Here is a 12255-nt window from a genome sequence, read left to right on the forward strand (position 1 = left end):
TGGAGTAGAAATGTCTCCAGGGAGAAACACACGTTACGCACGACGAGAACCTCAAACTGTTACGCCAACTGAGCGTGTTCTGTACAATAGCCTATGGGTTGCTTAGCCTACGTTTAATTCGTAGTTTATATCCTTTCAAGTATTCCGATTATGCGTATGTTACACTGAAAATGAGACTAACCAATGAAAACCGTGATTTTATACCGACAAAAAAACAACACTCCTTTCAAGAAGATTGTAAATGCATAATAAACTCAATAATACATTTGCGGGCTCCAGATAGCACGACAAAGTTCTGCTATAATGTAACCCAAATTAAGCGTGATAATATCAGAGATGCTCTATATCTCTCAAACTCAACTGTGGACCTCGAAGCCAGTTCCACTGCATTTTTCATCGTTCCCCTCTAATCAGGAACTGATTTAGACCTGGGACATCAGCTGTGTGCAATTATTTATCAGGTAGAACAGAATGCCAGCAGGCTGCAGACCTCGTAGGGTTATGCCGCGTTCAAAACCTTCTGGGAAAATACGGAAAACTTGGAAAATACGAGGTCAAATTATGACTTCAGTGATCTTCAGGTCGCAACACTAGAAAGAGGCCCAAGTTCCCGAGTTGGAATTCCGATTTGGATGACCATTCAAATAATTTTTTACAAGTCGGAGCTTGTTTTTCTCCAGAGTTCCCTGTTTTGAACCCACTGAAGTTGGAGATTTCCGAGTTCCCAGTTGTTTTGAACACGGCAATAAGAGTTGAGTACCCCTCAAAAGACAGACCCCTTGCAAACACTGCTGCACGAGAGCGATGCGCGCAAAGTGCCAAAACAAAGGGGAGTTCTTATAGAACGCCAGAATAAAAAAGCCTATTTACATGTTGCTTATGAGTGAATTTAACACTAATTTTGGATTATAATTTAATTGTAAGGCTCTTATGAATATCCTGCTTAATATAATGTGTGTCATCATCGCAAATGAACTGCATTATATTTAAACAAAACACTTCAACCAGTAAAATGGCTCTTTGGCTAGCTTGTGCTACAAGCACCAGCCTATATTAATGAGCGTTAGCGTTCTAGCTTACTGCTGCATCCAAAATAGTGTAGCGATCCTCCCAGACAGCTGTGTGTTATGCTATTAGTTGGTTGTGTTGTACTTACCAGTACCCAGTGTTCGCGGGGCCCGACATGCCAATCAACCTGCTATCTGCCAATCACGGGAATGCTCTGATGCCGGGCGTCCTGGTGGAGTGGCGGGGGGGCGATTGCAAGTTAAGACCATGTTTACCCATTGTTCTCTCTCTTACGTCTTGCCTTCACAAGAGAAGGTCGCGGGTTGGGCTTTCATTTATTTGGCGTTGGCTACGGCCAAACAGTAGCCTGTGTTTGGTGTTGGATTAATAAACCGTACATTCGTAAACTCAACCCTGTCTGGACAATTGCCCCTTTATGATCTAGCCAGGTCATTACATTAGTTATTTTTCAAAGGTCAAAAACAAATATAATCTTAGCAACTGTTCAAGCAACAATCAAAATATCACTAAGCGCATGAGAACCCAAAAATATTTTCTTTAGAAGTCACGTAGGCTATGTTGAATGGGTGCAGATGGTGATGGCTTTCTTACTGCTGCCAAGAGTCACGCATCTGTGCTTGATGCCAGTGTCTCATGAACTGGAAAAGGGTCTAATGAGGAGATGGTCTTGTATGGAGCGAGACAGCTGCCAAAAGGTTGAATGTACGTATCGTTAGGATCGTAAAAAATCTAACTAAATTATGATCGTAAGAAAAGCCATGCGTGAAACATGAAATATAAACGTTAGATTTGATATGTAAACGTACAAACCCTATGTTCCGACTATGAATGAACATTTACACGTTCAATTCTTACATCTCCCTTTACTCGGTTACAGATATTTTTATAGGCACACACATTTGTCAGTAATGTGGCATCTGCAAAGGACATTAATCGACCGTAGCTAGTCAAAGTTAGCTAGTCATTCAAGCAACTCTAGGCCAGACAGAGTTGCTTTGCAGCTTCCGGTTTCATTTCCAAAATAAAAGTCTTGAGTTTGTTTTATAACTGCATGTAATAATGACGTTATACCAGTAGATGGCGTAGTATAGGCATGGTCTGTATGCAGGCCATTTGCATTGCCCAACCCCATCACGCAGAGGCTTTTCCATATCAATAAATGAGACAAAACAAAATATTGATGAAGTCGAGGCTATAACCTGTCCTGAGCGAAATAGTTTTGACCATGTGGGACCCCTATAGCCTATTCTTATTGGCAGATCTGTTTTCCTTATCAGCCACTGCATGTGCTTTTTAAACTATTTTGTTCAACATTTATTTAGAGGCTGTATTTAGAGGCCTGTGAGCTAGGGTCTCTTTTTAAGGGGAGCCCTATAATAAGAACTGATAAAACAGAGTTTTAAATTATTCCGCAAGACACCAGTACCAAAAATGATAGCCTAAATTGCAATGCCTACAAGTTGAAGGCCTATTTTCTATTTGGATAGGCCTAAAAACTTAAATAATTACTGAATTATTAAAGTGATAGGCTAAAGAACTTTGGAGAATTTAGATCATTTTGAATACATACATGGATTTTAATAATAAAATGGATAAGACTGTTCCATTCTTTTTTATTTAGTTCCTATTGCAACTCAGACAAATGACAATGGATGACTGAAGGATGAATTAAATATTGGAATGACGAGTTGCACGCATCATGCATGCTCTTTATTTGGCTAGTAGGCAAATAGGCCTACATTAGGTTATAATGACTCTATAGCTGCATGCCTCCAGAAGGGTATCTCCTGAGGCTTAGGGGTGCTTTTCCAAAGTGCATGGTGCTGTGGTGCTGCATGGAGATCACAAGCTCTTCAACTGGGCAGCAGTGTTGCGATGGAGGGAATAGCCTATACAGAGATTTCCTAAAACCACTGCAACCACTGTAAAATGTGGGAATAAGTTTATGCCAGATTTAGCCTACGTTTAACCTCTCCCTTGTTCATTCCAAAGTCCATATGTTCATGACCCGATTCATATAAATAATGTCAAATTATTCTAAATTCATATTAATCCCTCCTACAGAATATACGTCGGCAGGATTTTGAGTCATTAAATATAAAAATGTTCAATAAAAAAGTGACAAAGACTCCAGTAGTCATACATAATTCCTAGATTAACCAAACATCTATTATTCTGTGTTTAATTATCCCTGGTAGATACTCCTGGTTATGATTACAGACAGAGCCCAGAGAATGGGATGGTGCAATATTGAATTAGTCATATTTTGATATGGTGCATGCATGGGGATGTCCACTCACCCAGAGATATGCACATGCTTGCAACATAATATTTGTTCAAACCTAAAATGTTAGTCCGTAATCGTAAACTGGTGTTTGTATGTTCACCGATGAAATTTCAAGTGTTACGTTTCATGTTTCACACATGGCTTTCATTATGATCCTAACAATTTACATATGGATTTTTCTTACGATCCTAACGATATGTACGTTCAACCTTTTGGCAGGTATCTCGCTCCATAGTCTTGTCTCCGAGCTCGCCAGTTTATAGTCCTAAACCCGGAAATTATTTACCTCTGGTTCGTTCGGCCATTCCTATGGGCCAAATTAATGGGGAAAGAATAGTGTTATGGAATAAACGCTTGAAAATAAGGTCTGAGGTTAACACAGGCTAATGAGATCTTATACGTTTTGTTATATGAGATCATATCAGTCAGTTAACATGACCTTTATGAATTAAGCCTTTTTTTATTATATAAATGCTTAAAAATTCACAAAATGTGACGTTAGCTGACGAAGATTATCTCATAGAACAAAACGTATAAGATCTCCTAAGCCTGTGTCTACCACAGACCTTATTTTCTGCGTATATCCCAAAACCCTACAAAAGCTCCATTCATTTTCAATAGATTTTGCCCAACAAGCCATGGCGGAGATCGACTCCGTTAATGCTTAGAAAAAGACGCCATTACTATTGCTCGCTGCCAGCCGTTGGCCTAATGCGTACTTTCGGTTTCACATTCACCAGGCTTTTGCGCAAGTGCATGTGAGGAAAATCAGGAAGTATGTATGTCAAGTCTACTACTAGGGTGCGGTTCCGGTGGTTAGAAAAGTCTGTTTATTTTCTCAACTCAAATTAAAGTTAGGATAAACTGATCGTAGATCTGCAATAAACCCACTGTTTGCAACGAACAATAAGGTTGGAACTACAAAGATTTTAGCAGGATAAACAAATGTGAAGATCATCAAGAAAGTTACATCATACTTTTCTTCCACCCTTGGCAGCGATGGCAGGTAAAATACTGTGCAAGAGTGTAGCCTATAAGTGTCACATTGCATATTCATAAATGTTAAGTGTGATCTATTAATAGTGAAAAACAGTCAGACATGCCAGTAGACAGTATGTGCTGCCCTCTGTCAAAACCTTGACAGACATTGTCATGAGCAAGTCTGTTATTCCTCCTAACTCATTTCAAGAAGGCCCCCCTACTACAACGTATAAAGACTATATGCGTTTACAAATATAGTCTATATATTTATTTACCAGTTGAAAGTAGAGGTCGCCCGATTATGATTTTTCAACGCCGATACTGATACCGATTATTGGAGGACCAAAAACCGGTACCGATTAATCGGCCAATTTTTTTCCCCCCCTCCATTTATTTGTAATAATGACAATTACAACAATACTGAATGAACACTTATTTTAACTTAATATAATACATCAATAAAATAAATTTAGCCTCAAATAAATAATGAAACATGTTCAATTTGGTTTAAATAATGCAAAAACAAAGTGTTGGAGAAGAAAGTAAAAGTGCAATATGTGCCATGTAAGAAAGCTAACATTTAAGTGCCTTGCTCAGAACATGAGAACATATGAAAGCTGGTGGTTCCTTTTAACATGAGTCTTCAATATTCCCAGGTAAGAAGTTTTAGGTTGTAGTTATTATAGGAATTATAGGACTATTTCTCTCTATACGATTTGTATTTCATATACCTTTGACTATTGGATGTTCTTATAGGCACTTTAGTATTGCCAGTGTAACAGTATAGCTTCCGACCCTCTCCTCGCTCCTACCTGGGCTCGAACCAGGAACACATCGACAACAGCCACCCTCGAAGCAGTGTTACCCATGCAGAGCAAGGGGAACAACTACTCCAAGTCTCAGAGCGAGTGACGTTTGAAATGCTATTACCGCGCACCCCGCTAACTAGCTAGCCATTTCACATCGGTTACACCAGCCTAATCTTGAGAGTTGATAGGCTTGAAGTCATAAACAGCGCAATGCTTGAAGCATTGCGAAGAGCTGCTGGCAAAACGCACGAAAGTGCTGTTTGAATGAATGCTTACGAGCCTGCTGGTGCCTACCATCGCTCAGTCAGACTGCTCTATCAAATCATAGACTTAATTATAATATAATAAACACACAGAAATACAAGCCTTAGGTCATTAATATGGTCGAATTCGGAAACTATCATTTCGAAAAAACAAAACGTTTTTTTCTTTCAGTGAAATACAGAACCGTTACGTATTTTATCTAACGGGTGGCATCCCTAAGTCTAAATATTCCTGTTACATTGTACAACCTTCACTGTTATGTCATAATTACGTAGAATTCAGGCAAATTAGTTCGCAACGAGCCAGGCGGCCCAAACTGTTGCATATACCCTGACTCTGCGTGCAATGAACGCAAGAGAAGTGACACAATTTCACCTGGTTAATATTGCCTGCTAACCTGGATTTCTTTTAGCTAAATATGCAGGTTTAAAAATATATACTTGTGTATTGATTTTAAGAAAGACATTGATGTTTATGGTTAGGTACACGTTGGAGCAATGACAGTCCGCATCGATTATATGCAACGCAGGCCAGGCTAGATAAACTAGTAATATCATCAACCATGTGTAGTTAACTAGTGATTATGATTGATTGTTTTTTATAAGGTAAGTTTAATGCTAGCTAGCAACTTACCTTGGCTTCTTACTGCATTCGCGTAACAGGCAGGCTCCTCATGGAGTGCAATGTAAAGCAGGTGGTTAGAGCGTTGGACTAGTTAACCGTAAGGTTGCAAGATTGAATCCCCAAGCTGACAAGGTAAAAATCTGTCGTTCTGCCCCTGAACAAGGCAGTTAACCCACCGTTCCTAGGCCGTCATTGAAAATAAGAATGTGTTCTTAACTGACTTGCCTAGTTAAATAAAGGTGTAAAAAAAAAAAATATATATATATATATATATATATATATATATATATATATATATATATATAAATAAATAAAACGGCAAATCGGTGTCCAAAAATACCGATTACCGATTGTTATGAAAACTTGAAATCGGCCCTAATTAATCGGCCATTCCGATTAATCGGTCGACCTCTAGTTGAAAGGTATGGGAAGTAATAATAAGTGAAATGGTAATAACACAAAAACAGCCTATTAATTAATTGTTTCTTTGGTATTAATTAAAATAAGCACCACTATGCACATTAACAATTTATATAATCAAAAGTACCCATTGATATAATTTCCTTGTTAATACCAAGTAAATGCATTGTAAACCGGTCTACCCTACAGTAAAGTACTATAGGCCTACCAACATTTCCAAAATTGTAATGTCAACAGCTCAGCAGCTGCGTGAATTGAGGACCAAATTCATTGAAAAGGTGTCAAAGACCATTCTGCACCAACTGATCGATGACCTCTTAGAAGACATGGTGCTGAACGATGGAGAGATGGAGGAGATAAAGGACAACAACATGCCGAGGGCGGATAAGGCTCGCCAACTTATTGATAGTGTGCGCAGGAAAGGCAACACAGCCAGTGAGAGGTTTCTCATACGACTCCAGGAAAGAGACAAAAATGTCTACAGTGAGCTTGACCCCCAGGTGTAGCCAAGATGGATGAGAGAAAAAGGTTAGTCTGACATTTGACCCCTCACCAGGGGAGAAACCAGATAAACGTTGGCTACAATATACTTATTGACTTATTTTTATTTCCACAGTGTCTGACTCTTGACCCTCTCCTGAAAGACCTGGAGGTGCCACCCAGAGAGGCTCTTACTTACTACATGCCTTATGACCAAGGCTTCATAATTAAATGTCTTAATGTACGGTATTTTTAAACAAATGAAATATCTATATTTTTCACAAGAATGCTTAATATAGAATAAATATATATACAAACTAAATATATATATTTTTACAATGTTTTTCTACAGAATTTTTAAAATCTAATAAATACTTTTATTTCCTGTTAAATTTTTTATCATTCTTGCCTTATAACCTAACATCAAATATTAGATGAATCGGCTAGGTGAGCCCCAAACATAACTGATTACAGCGACAGATCTGCTCCTTGGATCTTTGAGTGCTGCTCATGGGAAAGCCACACTAACAAAGCACTTCCCTTACATGCTTCTTGCAGTGGAAAAACATAATACATACCTTATACCTCAGATTCTCCTGGCTAGTGGATTTGATTGAATAGCATCATCAGTGTGTGCAGTGAAGTGGGTTGACGCTGACCCCCTCAAAGACCGGCTGGGTACAGTATAGCGACTCTGTACCGGCTGATTTACCACCAAGGCCTTCTGTGTATTTGTTGACCTAATTATTCAGTGCAGACAACATCCCTCTAGAGGAAATGTTCCCCTGTGTTCCTAGCCAGATGGAATGTCCTGTAATCTCTTTAAAAACAGTAAGCGTATCAAACAATGAATTAACTAGTAAATAGCAAAAAAAATGATACAATAGGTGATCTAATACAGTGAGGGAAAAAGTATTTGATCCCCTGCTGATTTTGTACGTTTGCCTACTGACAAAGAAATGATCAGTCTATAATTTTAATGGTAGGTTTATTTGAACAGTGAGAGACAGAATAACAACAAAAAAATCCAGAAAAACGCATGTCAAAAATGTTATAAAATGATTTGCATTTTAATGAGGGAAATAAGTATTTGACCCTCTCTCAATCAGAAAGATTTCTGGCTCCCAGGTGTCTTTTATACAGGTAACGAGCTGAGATTAGGAGCACACTCTTAAAGGGAGTGCTCCTAATCTCAGCTTGTTACCTGTATAAAAGATACCTGTCCACAGAAGCAATCAATCAATCAGATTCCAAACTCTCCACCATGGCCAAGACCAAAGAGCTCTCCAAGGATGTCAGGGACAAGATTGTAGACCTACACAAGGCTGGAATGGGCTACAAGACCATCGCCAAGCAGCTTGGTAATGGTGACAACATTTGGTGTGATTATTCGCAAATGGTAGAAACACAAAAGAACTGTCAATCTCCCTTGGCCTGGGGCTCCATGCAAGATCTCACCTTGTGGAGTTGCAATGATCATGAGAATGGTGAGGAATCAGCCCAGAACTACACGGGAGGTATCTTGTCAATGATCTCAAGGCAGCTGGGACCATAGTCACCAAGAAAACAATTGGTAACACACTACGCCATGAAGGATTGAAATCCTGCAGCGCCCGCAAGGTCCCCCTGCTCAAGAAAGCACATATACATGCCCGTCTGAAGTTTGCCAATGAACATCTGAATGATTCAGAGGACAACTGGGTGAAAGTGTTGTGGTCAGATGAGACCAAAATGGAGCTCTTTGGCATCAACTCAACTCGCCGTGTTTGGAGGAGGAGGAATGCTGCCTATGACCCCAAGAACACCATCTCCACCATCAAACATGGAGGTGGAAACATTACGCTTTGGGGGTGTTTTTCTGCTAAGGGGACAGGACAACTTCACTGCATCAAAGGGACGATGGACGGGGCCATGTACCGTCAAATCTTGGGTGAGAACCTCCTTCCCTCAGCCAGGGCATTGAAAATGGGTCGTGGATGGGTATTCCAGCATGACAATGACCCAAAACACACGGCCAAGGCAACAAAGGAGTGGCTCAAGAAGAAGCACATTAAGGTCCTGGAGTGGCCTAGCCAGTCTCCAGACCTTAATCCCATAGAAAATCTGTAGAGGGAGCTGAAGGTTCGAGTTGCCAAACGTCAGCCTCGAAACCTTAATGACTTGGAGAAGATCTGCAAAGAGGAGTGGGACAAAATCCCTTCTGAGATGTGTGCAAACCTGGTGGCCAACTACAAGAAACATCTGACCTCTGTGATTGCCAACAAGGGTTTTGCCACCAAGTACTAAGTTATTTTTTGCAGAGGGGTCAAATACTTATTTCCCTCATTAAAATGCAAATCATTTTATAACATTTTTGACATGCGTTTTCTGGATTTTTTGTTGTTGTTATTCTGTCTCTCACTGTTCAAATAAACCTACCATTAAAATTATAGACTGATCATTTCTTTGTCAGTGGGCAAACGTACAAAATCAGGAGGGGATCAAATATTTTTCCCCTCACTGTATGTGTATTTTCACTTAGCATTGCACAGTAACTGCAGATCTAACATTTAACAGTTGAATTGATCTGACAGTGCTCTATTCCAATAAATAGTTAGTTCCCAACAGTTCAATAAAAATCAGTTACTGCACTATCAAAGTATCAATTGTTGATTTAGCAAAGTATTAATTGTTTATTTGCAAAGTATTGGTTATTTACTTTGCAAAAGTAACTTTGTGACAAAATAACCAAGTAATAGTTTGCGAGTGCAGTATCTTCTTTTCTTGGAACTGTTCACCAGTTTTTTCTACGCACCTACAAAGTAATCCCTTGATATGTAAGTACATGTTACCTTTGTTCCAAATTGGATGATTATGCAATGCATGTGGCATAACTGCACTGTAAAATATGACCAACACAAATGATTTATTTGTATTGTTCACCAATTATTATTTAGCTTTATGCATTAACATGTTTCATGTGAATTTAATTGAACTTGTTTTGAATCATCTTCATCGCAAATGTGATTACCTGTTCAATTTGAAGGGGAACCCTTTTATCATTGAATCAGATAATAAAATCCCCCGTGTTCCACATAATATACTAACAGTGTACATTCATAGTGATTAATGTGAACATCATAGTGTCAGTTCACAGCTGCAAGTATTGACTCAGCAGGCCGTAGTGACAAATGTTCACTCCCAAAGTTGATACCATAGAAATAGTATCCCTCTATGGTTGACACACAGTGGCTTGAACACTGCTCTTCATTTCCTTATCCAATTAAAACACCATTTAAATTGCACCACTTGTGAGCATCAACAGACAAGGGATTTTAAGGCAAGTCATTACTCAGTCAGCCTATTATCTTCACTAGCATATAAATGAAGGCAATCTTCTTGTCTAGGCCTACTACTATCATTAGCCTACTCTGCGCCCTAAAGGCCACATTTACTAAGTGATTATTTCAGTTGAGGATAACAGACCAAAGACAAAGCTAAAGCATGTCTTCATTTACAAGACTTAAAAATCTATTATGGATTTTCTACTTTATATGTGTTATACCCTTTGATGCAAACCCTGCACCTAGTGCAAATACTTCATAGCCTACATCTGGCCATACGTCTGTAGTCTGTGACAACTACAGCATCCCCATAATCTTTTCAGTGTATTTTTCTTCTCCCAACCATGTACCAGGGTACCACCTCCCTTATGAGTGCAGTGGCAGTGCTATATACAGTGCATTCAGAACATATTCAGACACCTTCACTTTTTGTTACGTTACAGCCTTATTCTAAAATGGATTGAATAGTTTTTTCCCCCTCATCAATCTACACAAAATATCCCATAATGACAAAGCAAAAACAGGTGGAGACATTTTTGTAAATTTATAAGATAAAAATCGAAATGTCACATTTACATACATTTGAAGTCGGAAGTTTACATACACCTTAGCCAAATGCATTTAAACTCAGTTTTTCACAATTCTTGACATTTAATCCTAGTAAAAATTCCCTGTGTTATGATCACGACTTTATTTTAAGAATGTGAAATGTCAGAATAATAGTAGAGAAGGATTTTTCTCAGCTTTTACTTCTTTCATCACATTCCAAGTGGGTCAGAAGTTTACATACACTCAATTAGTATTTGGTAGCATTGCCTTTCAATTGTTTAACTTGGGTCAAACGTTTCGGGTAGCCTTCCACAAGCTTCCCACAATAAGTTGGGTGAATTTTGGCCCATTCCTCCTGACAGAGCTGGTGTAACTGAGTCAGGTTTGTAGGCCTCCTTGCTCGCATACGCTTTTTCAGTTCTGCCCACACATTTTCTATGGGATTGAGGTCAGGGCTTTGTGATGGCTACTCTAATACCTTGACTTTGTTGTCCTTAAGCCATTTTGCCACAACTTTGGAAGTATGCTTGGGGTCATTGTCCATTTGGAAGACCCATTTGCAACCAAGCTTTAACTTCCTGACTGATGTCTTGAGATGGTGCTTCAATATATCCACATTAATGTCCTTCCTCATGATGCCATCCATCTATTTTGTGAAGTGCACCACTTCCCCCTGCAGCAAAGCACCCCCACAACATGATGCTGCCACCCCCGTGCTTCACGGTTGGGATGGTGTTCTTCAGCTTGCAAGCCTCCCCCTTTTTCCTCCAAACATAATGATGGTCATTATGGCCAAACAGTTCTATTTTTGTTTCATCAGACCAGAGGACATTTCTCCAAAAAGTACGATCTTTGTCCCCATGTGCAGTTGTAAACTGTAGTCTGGCTTTTTTGGAGTAGTGGCTTCTTCCTTGCTGAGCGGCCTTTCAGGTTATGTCGATATAGGACTCGTTTTACTGTGGATATTGATACTTTGTACCTATTTCCTCCAGCATCTTCACAAGGTCCTTTGCTGTTGTTCTGGGATTGATTTGCACTTTTCGCACCAAAGTACGTTCATCTCTACGAGACAGAACGCGTCTCCTTCCTGAGCGGTATGACGGCTGCGTGGTCCCATGGTGTTTATACTTGCGTACTATTGTTCTTCTTCTGAGGTCTTGGCTGATTTCTTTTGATTTTCCCATGATGTCAAGCAACGAGGCACTGAGTTTGAAGGTAGGCCTTGAAATACATCTACAGGTACACCTCCAATTGACTCAAATGATGTAAATTATGTCAATTGGTTTCAACTCTCTAGAGACAGAAGGAGCGGTAGAGATACTCTCAAAGATCGGCTATGAAAAAGCCAACTGACACTTACTCTTGTGTTACTGACTTGTTGCGCCCTCGACAACTACTATGATTATTATTATTTGACAATGCTGGTCATTTATGAACATTTGAACATCTAGGCCATGTGCTGTTATAATCTCCACCCGGCACAGCCAGA

At 39.4% G+C, this 12255-nt stretch overlaps 1 protein-coding gene across 1 annotated transcript; it reads left to right on the top strand.

Moving 5' to 3' along the window:
* The first annotated feature begins 4079 nt into the window (after positions 1-4079).
* LOC145860066 (caspase recruitment domain-containing protein 18) lies at positions 4080-7286 on the top strand. The gene is made up of 3 exons (XM_082960341.1): positions 4080-4322; positions 6652-6942; positions 7031-7286. The coding sequence occupies exons 1-2, from the start codon at positions 4316-4318 to the stop codon at positions 6918-6920; spliced, it is 276 nt and encodes a 91-aa protein (XP_082816467.1). The 5' UTR covers positions 4080-4315; the 3' UTR covers positions 6921-6942; positions 7031-7286.
* Positions 7287-12255: the final 4969 nt, after the last annotated feature.

The sequence above is a fragment of the Salmo salar genome, chromosome 13 (assembly GCF_965601325.2).
Source record: "Salmo salar chromosome 13, fSalSal1, whole genome shotgun sequence".
Classification (NCBI taxonomy): domain Eukaryota; kingdom Metazoa; phylum Chordata; class Actinopteri; order Salmoniformes; family Salmonidae; genus Salmo; species Salmo salar.